At 35.4% G+C, this 21,920-nt stretch overlaps 1 protein-coding gene across 7 annotated transcripts in view; it reads right to left on the bottom strand.

The window, feature by feature from the left end:
* Positions 1 to 21,920, bottom strand: part of SGCG (sarcoglycan gamma) — a 138,815-nt gene that overhangs the window by 81,579 nt on the left and 35,316 nt on the right. For 5 of the 7 annotated variants that reach the window (XM_056327442.1, XM_056327443.1, XM_056327445.1 and 2 more), the window contains exon 2: positions 19,762 to 19,849. Coding sequence is in view for 2 of the 7 variants with exons in the window: in XM_056327440.1 (XP_056183415.1) it covers positions 19,762 to 19,785 (24 nt within the window). In the remaining 5 variants the exon portion in view is untranslated. Of the gene's footprint in view, positions 1 to 17,903; positions 18,033 to 19,761; positions 19,850 to 21,920 lie in introns of all 7 variants that reach the window. The other 2 variants (XM_056327444.1, XM_056327446.1) reach the window with 1 other exon arrangement.

Raw genomic sequence — 21,920 nt, 5'->3', positions numbered from 1 at the left:
TCTGGCATTGAATTCTTATGGTTGTTTGCAAGTAACTTGATGAACAAAATTTTGAATTAATCAAGTTATAGAATTTTGTATAATTTTAGATATGTAAAATCCAACAATTTTTTTAGTTACAAGGCTGTGACAGTTACTGTCTACAGTATATAAATGATTTTCTGATGTGAACTCTCCCAGACATCCAATTTAAAATTATTATTAAAAATAATTGAACAATCAAGCAACACAAGAATAAGTTGAAATCATAAGTTAAACATGACAATTTAAAACACGTATTTAGTCAGACCAAGATTTAGCAACATCTTGCTGTGTATCTATCTGCCCAAGTCACTCAATAATGCAAATTAATAATAGTACCACCAGCTGTCAACACAACTTGATAAAAAAAGTTGATTAATTTCAGTACTTATCAACATCTTTGAAAGCATTCTGAATTTTTAATAACTATAGAGATTAAAATTAAAGGATTTTTTTAAACTGGTTAACATTCACGGCAATAAAGGGGAAAAAAGGAGAAAAAATTCAGCATGAACTAAGAACTAGAACATGTGTCTAATGTATCTAAAGATACTTCTTAGGATACAGCTCTATCATTGCAAAGTCTTGTAAATTTGTAAAGTATTATATAAAAATTAGCAATCCTTTTTATTTATCTGCTTCTTCATATATTAATAATAATTCTAACAATGATGTTCAAACTATTCTCTTCTCATCTCTAAGAACTATTAATTTGCTAGTCCACAGCACTTGATAGTGAATTGTTTACTAAATGAGTGAATGCAATTTCTTACAAGTCAGCTCTTCAAGCGAGTAGCTGTAAAAGAAACAATTTAAGTATTTTTTCTGAAACAGAAAACTAGCACTGAAACAAATGGGAATGTTGTAGTCTAACAGCTAGTAGTTTCTGAAATACACACAATGAGATATTCTATGCAAAGAACACAAATTAGCTCTCAAGTCAGTCCTCTCTCCTAAGAAACTGACATTCAAAAATAGACAATGCAATTACAAATCTATGGAGAAAAGGAAAGAGGAATAGTTCTTTTCTTTGCAAGTCCACTGATCCCTGCTTGACACCGACCAACATAGCATGTACATGCACTGGAAGGCTGGGTTTTCATAAATATTCAAATCAGATATTTAACATTGTCATTGCTTCACTATAATTAATAAGTGACAGTATGGCTGTGGCTTCTCTGTTTTACAGAATAAGGGAGTTAATAGTATGGATGCCAGCCACTCTATTTGTGTCTGACTCTTCCACAGGCACATTTAAATTAGTAGTACAGATCTAGCTTTTATTTTGGATTTTTTTTAAAGTACTTGACTTCACTACCATTAGAATGCTCTAAAGTCTTTCAATTTCTGTTTTATGTAGCTTCCTAGATAAACCCCCCCAAACAAACACAGAAGAACAACAAAAAAAAGAAAACATGACATACTATTCACATTGAACTGACTCATCTGCAGAGTTCTCATCTTTAGACCTAGCACAGATTTTGGTAAAACTCATTGCAGGAGCAGATGTTAGTCCTCTCTACAGACCAGGACTAGGAGAGAATGAGATATTGTGGCAGCACCATTTTCTTATTTTTATTTACAGCAGGACAGCGATAATACTAAGGAATGGCAGATTCCCTTCTGAGCATTTGGTGGAAGCGTCTTATTTCTATCCATCTGTCCCAGAAGCTGTATCAGCTCTTCCCATGTAAAACTACCAAAATTTCTGTTCTTTCTTTTTCCCTTCTCCATGCAGTAAAGTCTCAATTTCTTACTTATTTTATAGCCAGACCTAGTCTCCTTTCCTATCAGTTGCATTTGTCCCAGGTTTTGTTAAATCCTTCTCCTTCCCTACTTTCTTACAGTCTTAACATCTCTCTTTCACCCCTTATACAATCTCAGGCCTCCTTCTTATGTCCTCTGCCTCTTTGCGTCCGTTACAATTTTCTGATTCCTTTTCTCAACATATTTGTCCAGCTACGTAATGTTTTCATTTCTATCTTAAAACGTCTCCTTTCCTTCTGTTCCTTTAATCTTTATATTTGTTGGTAATTTCAGTCTCTTCGTCACATCTGCTCCTAGCCTTCCTCCCAGATCCAATACTCTTGGCTGATCAGGCTCAGTTACTGTTTCTCTTGAGAACAGGTCCCCTGTCTCTTACCTGCTTCTTTCCTCTCCTTGTTTGGCTTTTGTTCTTTCTGCTTTAAGATCCATCTCTCTTACAGAGACCAGAAGAGGTGTAGGAAAACATCTCACTGACAGTACAGATTCTTACGGGAGACAAGATCTCAGTTCCCATTTCCAGATCCAAATCTATTGCATGGAAAATTGTGCTTCACCTCTAAATTCCTATAGGATTATAACTAGTTATTCTGTGGTGATAGCACATTAATCTGGTCTGGAGAAAAGCTGCAAGAAACTAAAGCAGAAACCTAAAAGACTGCCTGAAACATTTCTCTTAGGGATGCCAAACTAACTGTGATTTTTAGGGTTAAAAAATTAGTTAAGTTTTTGAACATATTTTTACAGGGTCATAAAATGCATACCTTGTTCAGTACATACCACTCCTGATTTGCTGACTCAGGCCATTTTTTACACTAAGAATTTTCCTACCTAACATCTAGAATATTAAAGTAAGCAGGGTCAAGGGGTGTGCTGTGAACATCCGTGCTGTTCCACTGATAGCTTGGCTTATATCACCTGGCACCCTGTCAGATACAGCAATGGCCACTTTATGGTCTGGGGATTGCATCAAGGAGGGCTTCCTAAAGGGCACTCCGTTTTGCTGGGGATAAGAATTAGTTACACAGCTGCAAGCTATGTCTTGGCATTTGCTGAGGATTAGCCTTTGTTAGCACGTGCTACTTACTCAAGCACCCCTCCCTGCCCCGCCCCCCCCCCCCAAAAAAAAAAAAACAACAAAAAACCAAACCAAAACAAAAAACAAACCTCTGTTGAAACAAACATTATCCTCATCTGCCATGTAATGGAACTATTTCTTCTCAGTTGGTTTGTGTTAATGAAAGTTTGTGATAGCACTTAAGTGATCTTAGTTAAGTCTATTGGACAGAATAGTAATAAGTTCTAAAACAGTAAGCAACAATCATTTTCCTATATAGATTAAACTTCATGGACATTTCACTACCTTTCTTTTTATAAACATTGTAATCTCAAAAAACTGTGGTGAACAAGAATGCCATCTGTTACACAGTTTTAAACCTACTTCTCAGAAAAATGTTCTTGCTTTTATAAAAGGGAAAAAAATAATTCCTCATTTGAAATAAAAAAGTTTTATAAACTTGTGACAGTCCAGATGAAGTGAATTGTTTTGCATCATGTGGTAGCTCCATCAGGCCATATAATATAACTACAATTTAAGGTTTTACTTTAAATTTGCATGTATGCACAAAAGATGTCATTCTAACTGACAGAAATTCTGGAATGTGCTCTGATATTTATAGGTTCATTTTTCTTTCTTCCCTGCTACAGTCTTTCCAGTAACTACTCAAAACTGTAAATTATTTGATAATTTCTACCAAAGGTAAAACATACTTGTGCTATTTAAAGATATATTTCTGTTATGTATTAGAAATTGGAAGCCTGGCAAACAATTTAACATTTCAGACATTTAATGAAATTCAAATTCTTACTCTTGATAACATATCTTTATGCCACAATCTGTTATACCTGTGAAAGCAATACATTCATACCTGGAAAAAAGTGCCAGACAAAAAATAAGGACATGTGACTGCCATTCATTTCCAGACTGCTTGACAGAACTACTCCTGTATTCTCAAGTATACACTAAAATCTCCACTGTTCTCCAGGGAAAATCTCTTTCATTTGTATTTACAGTATCATTGGCAGGTCCAGAAAACTACAGCACTGTGAGACAACTACATAAACATGTATTTTTAAGACAATGCCTTTGTTCTTTAGGCAAAACTGTTTCATATTACATTACAATGGATTAGGAAGATATCTGCAATACCCTCCGAAGTCTAAGCTTATAGGACATTATTCTCCTATTCAAAAGTGGTAACTTATAACATTCTTCCCCAATTGCTTGCAAATATCTGATGGTCTCTGTTTGCCTACATTACGTTTTACATATTCATAAGAGACTTCCTTTAAAATCCCTTAAAAACCGTTTAAAAACAGAATGAAGGTCAAATTTTGGCTTAAACTGACATTATTGTTCATTTATTTATTCAAAATATCAAGATAGGGATAATCTGCCTGGGGTATTCTACCCACTCTGACATTGCTAAAATTCTCTCTATTTGCATACAAAAATTAATAGGAATTTCACATTATTCCAAGATTTATGTGTGTTTCTTATCACTATTCTACTCTGTACTCCAGCTCTTAGAAGAATGGACAGTAGGAATATATAGTTGAAGCAAAGCTAGAATTATGCAGTTAGCAATACCTAAAAGCTCTTGGGGCAAAAAATTAAGATTAAGCCATATTTGAAGGTATCATGCTTCTTTTACCAGAAACACACACAAATACCTTTTTTGCTTCTAAACATGAACGAATACCATCTGGTCTTGGTGACAGAATAATTGTTAATTTTATTGATTTGTCCCAAAATATATTCTACTGATTTCTTTATTTAGGACATTTCTTCAGAGTCATCCTTCAGAAAGAAAGGGGAACATACAGAAATTTCCCAGACTTCCTCAACGGGGAACATTGATGTTAACTCCTTTAGGATTTTCTTTTTGATAGCTCTGTTCAGGCTCATAAAATATAAAAATTCAGAGTATATCAAGTACTCAAATGTATACTATTCATATACACAAATAAATAGATGTCAATAGAAAAAACCCACAAAGGAACAAAATGCATACTGTGGACTGCATGAAGGCACCCCAAAATGCTCGTATAAAGTATTGCGTTGGCTACCTGCAGCTTCAATCATCAAAAACATTATCCTCAGTATTTGATAATTTTTAACATACATGATAACTGATTGTTAGAAGGTAACTAACCCTGCACATCTTCTGATGAAGAAGCTGTTCAAGTCTACCTTCAATTGCTAAAATGCATGGAGAAAACAAACAAAATTCAACATCAAGACAGTGATTCAGCTATGGCTAGGTACATATAAAGTTGTTCAGGAAGTACCGTAAAGCAAAGTTTCTGTCTTTATGGTCCCCCGATCAACCAATATTAATTTAACACCTACCAAAGCTGACTCGTGATACTCTAGAGTGATCCAACACAGAAATCCTTAGATGTTACAAACAGCCACAAGACATGAAGAACTGGTCCTCACTACCTCTGATCATGAAGCGGTTCAGACATGGTATTTGAACAGCCAGTTTTATGATCACAGCAATAATATTCAGAAACAAACTCAGAATTTGTGCTGGCAGGTAAGTGTTTCATCTAAGAGGAGCACTGGGAAACGGCAAACTCAAAGCCTAGTTTATGCTTACCACTTATATCAGCAGCAAAGATGAAACAAATTAGTGACAGTGCACAAAGGGAATAAAAAGAGAATAGGGTAGAGGGCCTGGGAGGTGTGTCTAAAAATCCTTTAGAAACAGCGAAGAAACAGTGAAAGCTTAATTAATTATTTGTACTATAAACAGAACTAGTAATGAGGCTTAGTTGAATACAATTTGTACCTTTTGTTCTACAAGTATCTACATCAATGTAGTAACCTTGTTACATTTGAGCTCTCCAAGCCCTTTATAAAAATTCCCTGGGCAAAATATAATACCAGTCCTAGCTAGTTTAAATTGTGTGTTCTGACGCAGTAGATGCTATTCACATGCCAACAGAATGTACCAGGACAGAGTTTTCCTTTAATGAGGGCATTACCTCACAATAAACTTGAAAAAATTTTGTTACTCTCAAAACCTCTATGCCTTCATTTTATCATACTCAAATTTGGCTGCAAAATAAAAAAAGATGGTGGGGGGTGGCAACCGTGAAGTGAATAAACAGTAAGTAGAATTTCATCAGCTTGAGAAAACATGATAGATGAAAGAAAGAATGGAAGCCTTCTTAGAGATCTCCATCACATTGCTCTCTCTGACCCTGGTCACTTCTGTTCTAGGTTGTTATATGACAGCAGTGATACTCTTTTGGTTGTACTTACTACTTTCTTCTTAACGTACTCAGTTCAGAGATGGAGGAGGAACAAAAGAAGCACGCAGGATTCAAAAGGCAGGTTGATTATGGAGTTGTACAATGCACTCTTTTGACCTCTACTGTTTCCCCATGAATTCCAAATGTTTCTTTTCAACTAGTGGGCAATGAACTGGTGTTTTCAATGAATCATCCATTATAACCCCAGGAGCTCACTATGAAGTTCTAATAGTTCAGATACCATCACTTAGCATTTGAAAGCAAATTTGAAAGAATTTGCACATCCCATCATGTGCAAAATTTCACATCTGCCTAGACTGAATTCTATCTGCCATTTCTGTTTCTAGTCATTCAGTCTTGAAATGCCCTTCAGTGAAGTAAAAAAAGATGGAGAGTGGTAACCTGCATAGGCAACTGGTAGCTGATAGTCATTGGAGGACTTCCTTTAGCAGGAGACAGAGGCACCCATTCACTGACCTGAATTTGATGTCCTGGGAGTTCTGCTGATGGCTGAGCAATCAGATACAGGATACTGCAGAGACTTCTGAGGTTTATCCAGCCCTTGCTGCTCACCACATGGGCAAGCAATGATACTCCTAAAGATGAGCACATGAAGAGTGACTGGAGCTCTGGGGGACGGGTATAAGGGCCAGCTGATTTTCTCCCCAGTCCTTCCAGTGAAAGAGAAAGATTCATATTCAGTGGTCATATCCTGCATGTTAACACCTTACTACTTAGCTGCTGTCAGAGGCAGAGCTTTGGCTTTTATGACCACAGAAGCCTCTTTAAGGAGTGAGAACTATTGAGAAGAGATGGGATCCATCTGACCAAGTTGGGCAAGAGCATGTTTGCTAACTTACTGAGGAAAGCTTTAAATTAGATACATCAGGAGAGGGTTGCTACAGCCTTAAGAGAAGTAAATGCATGGGGGGGCAGCAAAGAAGTGTCCAAGGAACAGCTGATGGAGAAGGCTCTTTCCCTTTCCTTATAAGAGAGGCACGACTGGGGCCCATCCCCAGTGTCTGTACAGAAATGAACACAGCATGGGGAACAAACGAGAGCAATTAGAATTTCACATACAGCTGCAGAGCAATGGTTCAACTGGAATTACAGAAAAACACTGGATAGCCTGCATGACTGGAATGCTGCAACAGATGGATACAAGCACTCAGGAAAGAAAGGCTGGGAAGGCAAGGAGGAAGAGGTTGTTCTGTGTGCGAAGGGCTGAGACAAATGCATACAGTTTTGCTTTGAAGCAGAAAAGGAGACATTCAGGAGGTTATGAGACAAAGGACAGATAAAAGGGCAAGTGATGTTCTGCTAAGAATTTGCTACACTCTCTGATCAGGCACAACAGAACGATGGACTAGATGATTTCTAGAGCCCCATTCCAATCTAGATTAATCTAGGATTGCAGTCTTTACAGCTGGCCTTTTATCACCATTAGTCCTTCACTTATTTCATTCTTGTGTTCTTTCAGAGATCTTTGGTGAACATCTGATTTTTAATAATACTATATATTTTATCTACACGTCCCCTATAGATAAGCTTTTTCTATAGTCTTTTTTTTTTAAAATAGATCCTTTGATGAGTACCCATGAAGTGGGGTTCTAGCACAGAAAGTGCTTCAGTTTTTTCCACAGCTAACAAACAAAAATAATACATTTTGCATGCTTCTTATATCCTTCACTTCTCTGACCACTCTTTTTAGAATCCGATCATCCATTGACCATACAAACTACCAAGCAGGTTTTGGTGCTTGTCATGTTTGAAGAAAGATTTATTGTCACTTATGGTGTTCATTGTTCCTTAAACATTTTTGCCCAGCTGTATTGTTTTCAGATGTAATTTGTCAGAGTTCACAATCTTTTCTATTTTGTTCATTTGCACACAACTTCAGATTTGGGAAATATGACTTCTTGCTTCTAATTATTTCCCTTAATCTGCTGATTTGCCATGCTGAGTTACTTTTGCCCTCTCTCAAACTTTTTTTCATAGATAGCATATACCAAATCTGTCCTTCTGATATAATGCCCCTAAGTATTTTCTGGGATACTTTCAGCTTACTTTTTGGCAAGTACCTTCATCCTTACGCAGGTATTTTTGAAGCTGAGCACAAGCAGAGTGTGTTTTTTTTACTTGAAATGTACACACCAAGTACACTTTACATATTTGACATACATAATGAAATACCTTATTCTGTGTTGGGAAAAGGGTGAATCTAAGTTAAAATCTTAGATTCAGTTTTGCCAATATAGAGCTTTCATAATTTTGTATTGCAATAACATCTTTCCATGAAGAACAGGTAATCTATATTATGTCCAATTCACAAAAATTATTTTGCCCATAATCGTCCATTTACTCATTTGTCTGAAAGACGAACAGAATTTGCGATGTGTTTTTGACTGCAATTTAAAGTGTTTCAAGGGAGCTAACGTGTTTCTAATATGCACCACCATTGTACCAAGTATTTCCGATAGTAGTCCAAAAAACCTGTCTTCTCTAGATAAACATAGTAAAGTCATAATAGTTTGAATCAAAATTATATTCCCTCATAAAAGAAATAAAAACAATATCATGATTTTAAGAAACAGGAAATCTGGATGAAAAGTTCAAAGAATAATCTTAATATACTTGTTTTGCACTACAAGGTATGCAGTTTTTAATTTATTTCAAGAGTATTTATTTAGCATCCTGCTTATTTGGAAAGAACATCTAAGAACTCCCCTTAAGTCCTAACATTCAAACTTTTATTCTATCAGATCTGCAGTAGTACTCCTAACTTGGGTGATTAAATACAATTCTGACTACATTAGAGCGGTTTCTATGTCACTGGGTATCTGGACATTAAGAGAAGAACTTTATTTGAGTATTTGACAAAATGGATACATCCCATGCTGTTTGTATTGCCATTTAAATTGCTGCTCTGAATTACTTTTTTGGGTTTGGTTTTTTTTTTGTTTGTTTGTTTTTTTACTATATTACTTGGATGCTCTCTATTACTTTCAATTCCTCCTTTATCATCAATGTACAGTATCTTAAGAAAAGAAACAGCACAAAGTTTTACTTTTGCAGACAGAAAAGTTACCCTTTGCAGATCAGATCTGGTAGTTTGTTACTTCCAGTACTTTGTACAAAATTTCATTTCTTAAGGACCACTAAATGCAAGTAAGAATTGGTTTTGTGGCCTTCAGTTTTCCTTGCCTGGAGATAACACAAGGAATCTCGAAACACGGGCAGGCATAAACTTTTTTAAAACTTTTTTGTTATTTGTCATGATTTTTCTGGTTATTTATATACTATGGGGAAGGTGACAGATGTGCGAGAATTGCAAAGCTAAGTCATGGGGAGGAATGGGGAAATAATCTTCACTGAGGTTGCTGAACATACTGAAAGGATTTAAGTTCTTTATAAATGTGAAACAAATGAAAGCAATCCCACTGATGGAGAGAAATTATGAAAGAATCCCCGCTATCATAATTTTTGTGGAAGTCCACCAGACAAAAAATAATTTTAGATATGTTTAAAAAATACTATTAAAAAAAGCAATTACATCTTTTTCTATTTTTTTTTTTTTTTTTTTTTTTTTAGAAAAGATGTGTTTTTATTTTCTAGGTGTGTGATAACAGAACCCTTCTATCATGTAACGATTACCAGCAAGGCCAAAACGTATCATTTAGAAATACTACTCCTAATGCAAGTCCTGCTTGAACAGAGCTTTTAGTAAAAGTCCTTTAACATCCTCAGTGTTGTTCTCAGGAAAAGTATTTCACGTCCTCAGTGCTGGGAAGAGGTACTTTCTGAGAGTGCAAAAAGAAACAGCTCTATTTAAGTACATAGAGAAATATGCATGAGCATAACCTTTTCTCTTTTTCCTGTTTTGCTGCTGCATTTATGAAAGTTCTAGTTCCAGGTAGCATGCTGTTATCTCTGAAGAGGCATACTTCCAGTTCATACAGTAGACTTCAGCACGTTATGAAACAGGTAACTCCTTTCTGTGGTACTTTCCTATGCTGGTTGAGGACCTTGAAAAGCTGTTTATTTAGCCTTGCTAAGTGATTTAACATCGTAATTGGGAGTTTTACTGTTATTCTGTGAAGCTTTTCTTGAATGGTGAAGTGAAAATACACCAAAGAAATGAGGAATGAAACCAGAGGCAGAGGCTAGAGGTGAAAATTAATCCTCACGTCTTTCCTCCCTAATTCAAGTAACTGATCAGAGCCACATTTTTAAAAAAAATCTGAAAAAATACTTTGACCTTGCATATAGAAAATCACAATTGTACCTTTTTTGACAAGTCACATGAAACTAACCCAAGATTTCAAAATTCCCTTTCCTTTTCAGCAGCAAGGGATGCAAAATGCTTTCCTATGTTTACTGTGTCTCATTGTATATTTTAAATCTCTGCCCTCTTCTGAAGAATTTTAAATGTTAATGAACACAAACTGATGTGCTTCTGTTGCATTGCAGTCCTGGCCAGAACAGCTTCATTACTCATTTTTACTTACACAAGGGAAAACCAGATTAATTTAAATGTGTATTAGACACATAAGGAAATCTTCAAAAGACATGTACTACAGAAGCCTTTTTTGGTGATGTTAGTTTCAACTGTTTAGGCAGCAACTGGCTCTTAGGTTTCTTCAGCAACAGTGACAAAGCAATAATGAAATGCAAGAAACGCAGAAGATGAAGAACATGGCAAAATATATAAATACTGTTTTTGATCAGCATGCCACTTCTGGGTTTAAAACCAATAGGAAAGCCATAGCTGATCTTTCAATTTGCTGTAAAAACAAATGAAGCATAAACAACACCCAGAAGTATGTATGCATTCCAAAATAAACTAAGAGCAAAATCTCTCATCTGACATAACTTATATACTTTTTGTATCTCAAAGTAGAGTGTTCCATAGAAAGTATTTGATCCGAAATGGAAATAAGCAGTTACCATTGTAATTATTAACTTCCAATTAAAGTTGATTTACTGATGTAAATCAAGTACTGTAATGTGAAAAGTAAGACTTATTTTTGGCATATTTCTTAATTTTAAAGATCCTAATTTGGGTAACTGGAAAACAATTCCTATTTGGATCAAATAATAAGCACATTACCTTCTCCAAGAAGTATGTCTGTAGTTCCCAAAGTTATTCTTTGGGCACACACAGGAAAAGAAATTCACAGAACACAAGTATAACTTGCCTTTTAAAACTCAAATTAGACATTGTTTGCTCGTCAATTATAGACAATAATGCCTGATATGTCAATCAGTTTTTGTAGTCTGAGATCTCTACCAGAGAAACCACCCAAAACATAAAAAAAAAAAAAAATTGTAACAGGAAAGTCTAATAACAATATTAGTATGCTATTTGCTTCCTATGTATCCACTGCAATATTATTTGCAGTTTTGCCCATGAATACTGAGCAACAAACTAGCTCCAGAGCTTTAAAATTTTTAACCATCATCTGTGAGAACAGAATTAAAGGCATTAAGACCAATTCCCTAAACTGTTCCTTGTAGGCTCAAAGAAAACTGCAGCTCATGCTGAAGTACTGGCTCTGATACACAGTTAACAAAAATTCTTCGTGGCTTTTGTGCATGCTCAGATCATTTACTACCTGCACTGTAGGCCGAATTAGACTCCTATTTCAAGAGGACAACTTCACTGTTTAGGGATCACTAATCCTGAAACCCACTTTACAGACCAGCAAAGCCTTTACTTGGAAAAGCAAGTTCCACAACAGCATAAATAAGAGGTCCCAGACATATTTAAAAACATCCTTATCTGATATGTTTGGCAGATAAATTCCATTGTGAGTCAGAGGCAAGTGGCAAAGCATTTATATTTTGATTAAAGCCCTCTGATACTTGTCAACAACAAATTAACATTTCACTAATCCCAGAATAGTGGCGGTGACTTCTCACATAAGGATTTCTCCAGGAAGAGAAAAAGCTACAAACTAGGCTTTCCTGAACTCAAATTCTGGAAAACTATGCAAGTTTCTAATGGTAAAAGAAAGATAAATAATACTAGATCTTCATTGCTGCAGGTTTACCTCATCCAGGTTTGAAGGTGGTTTGGACTGTTCTCTACTATCTGGGCAACAATACTCTGCCTAGGATAACTCTGATTCCTCAACTGCCAGTTGAGGAACAACTTTACACATATTTATGGAAAGTAATCGTGTGTCAGAAATGCTTTAGTTCAAATTACTGACAACTGAGAGACTGTTGTTAGCCTCTAGCATACAGAACTAAAGAGTGTCCTCATGGCTTTAAAATCTACTATTTCAATCTAAAAGAAAAAGATGGGTAAAATTCAGCTGAAATTCAAAATCATCTCCCATAATGTTGAAATCTATTTCAGGATGGGGAAATTGTCTTGTAAATGTTCTCATTTCTTTTTAGCTGTGAATTAACAAAATATGAAAATAGATATGTAAAAAAGAAAAAGTCTCCACAGTATAATTTAAGTACAGTAAATTAAATACTGTGAGTAGACACTTGGGGATAAGAGAAAAAGGTTAAGTAGTGGATGAATGCAGGAAACTAACTTGAGAGACATAAGTGGAGATTGTAAAATATGGGGAGAAAGCACCCAGGGAATGCTGAAGAAAGTCACAAGGGAAAGGTAGCAAAAGATAAAGCAAAGGAGGAGAGAAAAATTCTGCTTTCTGCTGCCTTTGTTTTCATTATTTTACATTCTAGCCATTTATATGCTCTACTTACTAAACAATCCTAAATCAAAGCTTATTTCTAGATAATCTTTTGTATGTTAATTTTGAATATTTACCTAAGTCATATGTTACTAGGTATCTGAGGATTTCTGATACAGGAAGACAGTAATTTTAATTATCTTAATTTAAATAGCATTTTAGATGTTTTCAACATGGCTAAAGGGATATAGCTTTGTCTTCCATAAACCTGACTCAAATCAGTTAAAACAAATTGCCAAGTGTGAATCATAACAATATCAGTTCAACAGATGTTTAAGTGAAACTAAAATTAATAAAATACATGAATCTAAATGTAAAAAAGTACTTTCACAGATCGCAAAAGTTGTTACCAACAGAATTTCAATGAAATATACAATTAAAAAAGAACATGGGGTACTCAGATAAACACAAACAGTGGTTTTATCAAATATATATAAACAGTTTTTTCTCTGTTATGACAATACATTGTCTTATACAAATTCATGAGAACTGCATTTCTGTTTGGAAGCATTATCTTCACACATGCATTGAACATAATTATTAAATGACTCATGAAATCATGCAGAATGAAATATACTATTTCATAATGCAGTTCTGTGTTTAAGCAAGATAACAGTTTTCAGAAGCATTCTTTGGTATTTTCATTAAATAGAAAATACCTACCATAACTGAACAAAACTAGGAGCAGAATGAATGTTACAGGGAAGAAAAGTTTTGTGGCTAAAAAGAAACATATTTTATCACACCAAACAGCAGGAATGGACAAATAGACAAGTTTTTTAGCATATAGCCTCTTCATCAGGTCTATTTTAGCATCTGAAACTAGAAAAATAGCCTGAAAAGTAGCATGGGCAGCACAGCTCTACCATCTCCTATGCTAGTCTTGCTGCCCATCCTATAGAAAGTTTGGCTCCATCTTCACAAAACTATATACTACATCCATCCATACTATGCAACACTTGGCTCTGGGTGCCCTCTGGGTAAACCTTCACCTCTTTATCTCTCAAATATGACTGTCTTTGTCTTTTTGTAGAACTAGAATATATGCTAGAAGTGTTGGGGTATAATATGATAGTACAAAACTTATCAGGATATTGTTACAGGAACATGGGGGGAACCAAACCTGGAGCAGCCTTGTCTGCCTAATCCATGCTGACTTTTGGGAGTGTTCACCATGCTCTCTCTTTCTTGTTTGGCACTCATGCCAAACCCTAGTCATCCTCTTCCTCCCCCACATACTGCAATCTATCCTACCATTTTCTTACCCCTACTACAAAAACTTTCACTCAGGCAAACAATAACTACTTTTTCTGCCAGTCTCCCAAATATCCTCCTGTGACCTTTCAGCTCATAGGGAATGCTGATATTAAAATAATACTCATTCTTAATTTTTGGCTTTAAACTCTGAATCTGTCCGTTTCCTTCTTTGAATTTCCCAGTAAAATTCAAAGTCCAATATTACAGTCAATTCTTACTGATTTATAGGAACTTATGCCAGCCCATCAGGGACTTCAAAATACTTCTAGCTACCAATCTCCCATGATATATCTTATTTGGTACACTGTGATGCCCTCCTCATACTGAATGTAGGCATGAAATCTGAAACACTGCAGATTGGATCAGCTAGTAAGACAATCAGGGGAATAATGAAGACCAGTAGGCAAATAATAATAAAGGGAATATCTTTCTGAACAAATTCTGAGTATCCCAGAAAAAATAGGCTGCAATAGACCTCTGCAGATCATCTATTCCAGTTCAGAGCTGGACTGGAACAGACCTTTGGATGCAGCTTGCCACCTACAGCCTCACTAATGCAGTTCAATCTGCAGTTAGGGTCCATTACCATAGCTGCACTCTGCTGACTTAGCCTTGATTCAAGACCATTTATTTTCTAAGAACCACTTCCATCTTAATCTGCTTTCAGCAGTCAGGAGTCACCAGAACATTTTTTTTTTTTTTTTTTTTTTTTACTGATTACTGCCCCCCACTTCAATCTCCTTATCCTGAAAACTGAGGAAACTGAGGGTGAAGTGAAACTTCGCAGACACGTCTCCTTCCATCAGCAGCCATCACTGACAGAGGATGCACGCTTCTTATAGCCCGGCCTAACAGCTTTGAAATTCACAGTCAGACCTCTGTGAAACTTTAACTTGAAACAGAGACTGATGTACACTGCACAGCCAGCCTTTTCTGAAAGTCACTAGTATCCAGAACTAATAAACCAGTGATTGAAGAAGTCTGTATAAAATTTAGCATCTGCCACTCGCACTACTGGGAAACGCTAAGGTGAAGAAAAGGTACTAAGACTTCTTTTGTTCCTCAGAGCACTGACCACACAACAAATAAACAAGGAGGAACTGAAGAGTTTAAACAGGCATTACTACAAGCTGATTCCACCTCTACATCCCATTACTGAAAATACATATATACATCATTCTTACAGACAACCTTCAGGACATACATATGCACACACACAAATGTATTATACGTCTTAGTGAAAACCATGTATTTTATGGGTAACACCAGCAATATCCAACACTTAGCATATACCACAGTCAATTTTTAAAAATACTGATGTACTTCAGTTTATATTCCTCTTCATATTCTTATACAGAAGTAGTACTTCATCCACCTCAGAAAGATAACCAAACATGGCAGGAAATGCAGCAGCTGTTCCAACAGCTTTTGGCAGATAGACAGAAAGGTTTAATGAGAAGACTGGCCCAGGTAGCCAAAGTTACAGATGAATTAAATAGTGAGAATATTGTTACCCAAGCTGAAAATTTGAACAGGATATTGAATTAACCTGATATCCAAACTTCCATGATGCTTTTAGCCTGGTTTAATAAATAGAAAAGCAACCACACTCTATGTCACTGTCTAAATCATCTGTTTCCCATTCGTTTCCCTCCCTCCTACAATAGCTTTTGAGTTTCTAGACCAATTTCAACCAAATTAAACAGACAAGTAGAGGTCTCAGAAATACTACATTTCTACAAACTTTCTGAAAATGAGACACGAGAGAAGAAGAAACCCCATTTATGTCTTCACTGAGAGACTGCAATGGGCAAGAGGACCCTACTAGACATCAGAAAACCTGTATGAGAGAAAGATCTTGTAAATGTCTCTGTTATGGAACACCTTCAGACACTGCTCGTTAAACATATAAGGCAATCAACTTTCAGAAATATATCTACAGAAAATCCAGCTTACTTAATTACAAGTCATGAAAATAATTAAAAATTGTAAGACATCAGCACCTGGGATTTGTATCTCATGTAAAAGGCATTACTTTTCACAGGAAGGAATAAATCTCACAAGGCTATTCAAGCAAGAGGATCTGCATACACCCAACTTTTCTGTACCTTTTGACAGAGGCTTGGGTTTGTATGATACACTATATCCATTTATCTCTTTCCATTGTTCATCCAAAACTCTTTTCCCTTATCTTAAAACATACATTCCTGCATGACTATTCTCAACACTAAGTATAATCACACATATAAACACACAGTATAATAAACACCAAGTATAAACACTAAGTATAATACCGCAATAAGAATTAATATTGTATCTTCACATTGCTACTAAAGCCTTAAGATTATGAATGAAAACTAAAGTAAAACCTGCTTTTAACCACTGAGTTTTCAACCAGGAAAAAGATGCATGTTATTAGCAGAAGTGTAAACGTTTAGAAAAGAGATTTTAAATGGTTCCCTCTAATGCTGGGCTTAATTTAGATGCTTTTATTTTTAATTTAATTCCATGCAGTGGTTCTTACCCTTTGGTGGTATTCTAGGACCATTTGTTTATTAGATAACAGAAAGGAGGTCTGTATCTAATATGTGAATGTCAAATTTGTTTAGAAGATAAACAGACGCCCATCTCAGCCAAAGTGGCAGCAGTTGTAACTATGCATCACAACGAAAACTTGAAAAATCTTGACTGCAAACTTTCAGAACTCTATAGCATATATTTACTATAGTTTACTCATGTGGATTACTCATCTAGATGTGGCTATGTAGGCCAGAATTCATCTCACCAAACACAGGTAACATAAGCCATACTTACCTAGGCCCCCTCCACAAACAATAGAGAGAGGCAGACACTTCTAGGATGTGATTAATGTCCTCCTCAAGTAGGAAGAGATTTAAGATAGAGATGGTGAAACCACCCACACCTATAAATAAATAAAAGGTGCCTAGCTGACTAGTGCTGATGCAGTCAAATCACATCCCTACACTTTAGCAGTACCCTGTTTTAAGAACTTATGTGCTCACTGTGATGCATGATTAAGTATGCGGTGCACCCGCTGGTGCATTTAGAGACACTAAGTATCACCCAATAAATCATTTGATAATAAGTCAGTAACCCACTACTAGTATAGTAATTTTCTTTCAGTCAGAGAAACTATTAATGAGAAAACGTATTTGAATTCAAGGAGTTTACAAACTTGTAAAAGGAGTTCTGTATACACATAGTTGTACACTCCATATTAGTTCAAGTATGCTTCACAGAAGTTAGCACTGATTTTGGTAACAGTTCCTCAGATGGAAGGTTACTATTACACTGTCAAGCCAAAAAGAACCGTTCAGTAGAAGCATGGATCCATTCTTGCCTAAAATGAAATTTCAGTACGTGATAGATAAGCTGAAATAAATTTAGAGCTACAAAGATCAGAGGTTTACTACTGCAAATCAGATACTATGTAAGTTCAGTAATACGATATTGTAAAAGACTTAAAAAGTACTAAAAGTTAGCTTCTTAATATTACACAAGTGCAAGTTTAAACCATACAATTTCGTACTGCATTTAATTGTAAACCCAAGTATAATTAAACTATCAGAATCTAAAATAATAGTATATAAAAATGAACACTCAAATTTAGGTCCTAAAATAACTCACATAAGCATCAACACAACCCTTAAACGAGGACAGAATCAGCCTCAAATGTTGCACAGAAAATCAGATGGGGGAGAAGCTCAATACATCCATGAAAGAACAAACAAAAACCAACTCAATAATTAATATGCTAATATATTAATACAGCTATAAAAAGAAATTTTAAAAATTGTTACTTACCTTAGAGATCTGAAACAACGTGTACTTCTGAATAAACTACAATCAGTCTCTTCCCAAGAGAGAATTGTCTAACTTTTCCACTACTTTCAAATCTGGAGTGGAAGATATTTTAGGCCTGGCCAAATATCACTGGAAGAAAATTCGTTCACATGTTTGGCTATGTTTTGCATTCCATCCTGTTGCTTTGGCATACAGACACAGCTAATTATAATCTGTGACATAAGCAGCTAATTCTACTGCTAAAATGGTTGTGTACTGACTCCAGAGATTAACTGCCCCACTGTAAGACATAACCAATCCATAATGCATCCTATAATGGCCCAACCTGTCACATAATGCCAACTGCTTTATTAAAATCTGAGAATATGCAGCACTTCATAGAATCTGCACATAAAAACTATTAACACAGTTAGCTGCTAACAGTACACAATGTAAAATTAGAAGCAAAAAAGACTTCTGCTTACTTTTCCATATATAACATCGAACTAAATTTTAATAGTAGTTTTTCTGAAAACTTAATTTTAATGCTAACATTATTCTAACTATACTAGCTGGTATATAAAGTCTCTTTAAAAAAAGGAAATACATATAATAGTTCTACAATAGCACATATGAACTTTATACAATAACTACACTAACAATTATCCATCTTTCCAAAAGGTTAAGCCATTCTTGGAATTTAAGAAAGATGCATATAAATACCAAGAGATATTAAAAAAAAAGTTGCATATATTACATATTTTAAGATGATATTATAGAAATTCTGCAAACTCTTTTTTCAGTGCCATTTAAGCTTTGAGCTCTCAAATGCAGAAACAAGAATTCCAGCCCAGCATTGCTTACATTAGACTGACTACACAAACTAACCAACAGACTTTCTGTTCAACCTATGATATTTTAGAATCTGTGCTAGTAGCTGTCTGCAATTTAAAAAGCATTAAAACGTACATTAGTAAGATTTACAGAATAGAAGTTTTGTGCTATGTGAAGCACTGCAATCATCATCCATATGTTTGGAAAATTTTATTTCTCAAAGCACGTTTCCTTTTTTCTAGCCATGCACTCACAATGTTACCATGCTTTAGATATCAGACATTTAACAGCTGCGGATCATAAATTTAGGACTGACACAAATCCAACTGATCACAGGCTCACAACATACTTTTTTCCCCTTTATGAATTCTGTGGCCATTAATCCTTTATCAGACTCTGTTTACATATACAAATGGAGAAGTTATTTTCTATACAAAGGAATTAATTCACCAGTATCTGACAAAAGTGACAAATATTTTTTGTAATAAAATATTTATCAATATCTTTAAAACAGCTTTTATATTTAATCTCATGGGTTTATGAAAGATAAACTGGGATGAAAGCATTTGTATATTGTGTTAACACCAAAGATTTTCTTTAATTGAAATTCCCTGTTAAGTACTAGAGGAAGAAACCTGTAAATCCCAGATAGTTTTGAAGGGCTCATTCTTTAGGTGATCAGGTATTCATGTCCAGGGATTTCCTGTAAAATCTTCTGTCCACTCTTGGAGAAAAGCAGAGGATCACATACAACTGAATAGAAGACTCCAAAAAAGCAACATTTAACTGCATTTTATTATGTTTCCTTTTGGCATATTTGTAATTATTTGATTGCTCAATTTATAAAAAAAGATCAACTAACATAGTGCCCTGCTATAGAAAGAGATTAGATTGTATAATGCAAGAGCTCTCTATTAACTTTTGTATTATTTCCCACATGTATTTACTTTTCTTGGTCTAGCTTCATGATGTCTTTTATATGCTTTTCTACCTATCTAGTATCTGCAAATTAGAAATTCTAAAAATGAAGAGAACAAAGAAATACCTCAGTATCTTCTGAAGTTCTCATGAAGTAGGACTGAAGCAAGAGCAACTGTCAGTGAGTTCTGTATCATCTGAAGGCAGCTGTCTTCCTATTTAAATGCAAAGAATAGAAATATAAAGAAAAGATTTTCATTAGTAAAGGGGAAGAACAAGATACATTCCTGAACTATCCTCCTGACTCTTTAACTGACAACACCTTACAAGTGATGCACCAAAATCCACAGACTAAACTTGTGGAACACAAATGAAACAATGAACACCCAGCACTGGTTTGGACTGCAAATGTTCATGACAGCACAGTCTACAGTAAATGAGAAATAAATGTTAGTCAAAAATCTATGTGAAAAATAATAAAAAATATTTCTCTTGCAATGTTAAAATTCCATCTAGCATTAGAATGCATTAGTATAATGAACTATGACTTCAGTTATGGGGTTTCATTGCATCTGTACAAAAACTAAGTCTCTGAGCCAAGGAATTATCTTCACAGTTCAAGAATGCTGATGTCCTGTTCCTCAACAGAAACTGCCAACATCCTTTTTCAATTGGATTTTGAAAGTCAATGACTGATGACTTAGTCCTAGAAAGGTAACTAAGCAAACATTTATCTTCCATTGTCAGAAACCACTCATACCAGCATGTGTCTTAATTAGCAGTACTTGCAAACTTATTCCAGGAAAAAAAAAACAATGGGAAAAGATACATATAGTGTGGTTTGAATATTATGCCATTAAAATATGTCACTTTTTTTTAGTGCAAAAAAATAGAATTTTGACAAAAATACTGTGCACACCTAAAGATTTCAAGAACATCTGCTTATCCCTCAAAGTACAAGACAATACAATAGTGGAGATTACAATGACTACCACATATCCATTTAATTCATCTCACTAAAACAGACATAGAAGCCATTTGGTCCTATCTTTATCAACTTCTTAACTTATTCAGATATTTTTCAAGTCTGTGAGGCCATAAATGGCATAGAATGAGGAGTGGATATTGTCTTAGGTTTGGCTGGGATAGTGTTAATTTTCTTCCTAGTAGCTGGTATAATGCTGTGTTTTGGATTTAGTACTACAATAATGTTGGTAACACACTGATGTTTTAGCTGTTGCTAAGCCGTGTTTACACTAAATAAAAGATTTTTCAGCTTCTCACACCAGTCCACCAGGGAGCAGGCTGGAAGGGCATAAGCAGCTGGGAGGAGACACAGCCAGGGCAACTGACCTGAACAGGCCACAGGGATATTCCATACCATATAATGTCATGCTCAGTACGATGTCAAAAGCTGGCCAGGGGCTGCTGCTCATAAACTGTCTGGGCAATTGGTAGGCATGTGGTTAGCAACTGCATCATGCCTCACTTGCTTTGTATATTATAATTCTATTATTGTTGGTGGTGTTATTAATATTTTCCCTTCCTTTTCTGTTCTACTAAACTGTCTTTACCTCACTCATGAATTTTAATTCCCCCCCCCCCCCTCAATTCTTCTCCCCATCCCACTGCAGGGAGGTGGAGGGGTGGGTGCTGGGAGCAAGCAACTAGCTGTATGGTGTTCAGCCACCTGCCAGGTTAAACCATGGCACTTCATATGCAGTATCTTTCTTTTTGTGCCCTAAAATTAGGCAGTCCATCACAGTCCCCCCTCAGGAAATAAACAAGATTCCCCAAGTCTCCTGCATTCCCAAACTTGCATTGTAACAGATAGTTAATAACAAAGTTAACTAAGAACAGAGCCTCTACTGCTGAACAACTGTAATTATGTGGCAAACAGTAAACCAGCTAAAATTAGGTTGTACAGATATATAACTCCAGATGAAACAGAAGTTTTGCCATATGAAATATTAAAAGATACCTTGATAAAAGTTCAGAAAGGTCAAGTAGTACAGCAAAAGCAATGTACATTAATGATAAAATGGCATATACTTTGGAAAAAAAGTAAAATTCACATGCAAATATATACCAATTAGAACTACCAACTGAAAAAAAAAATTATCTATTAGAATCACTGAATGTGAAAACCAAAACCAACCAACATGTCAAGCAATTAAAGTGGGGGGTAATTTTAATAATAGTCAGAAAACATAACAAGCGATTAGTTACTAGACATCTCTGGACTTCCAAGAACTGAGAGGAAATGTTCAAGTCTTCTCAGTTCTT

Source organism: Falco biarmicus, chromosome 2 (assembly GCF_023638135.1).
Source record: "Falco biarmicus isolate bFalBia1 chromosome 2, bFalBia1.pri, whole genome shotgun sequence".
Classification (NCBI taxonomy): Eukaryota; Metazoa; Chordata; class Aves; order Falconiformes; family Falconidae; genus Falco; species Falco biarmicus.
The sequence above is the reverse complement of the archived record's forward strand: the minus strand, read 5'-3'. Positions and strand labels throughout refer to the sequence as shown.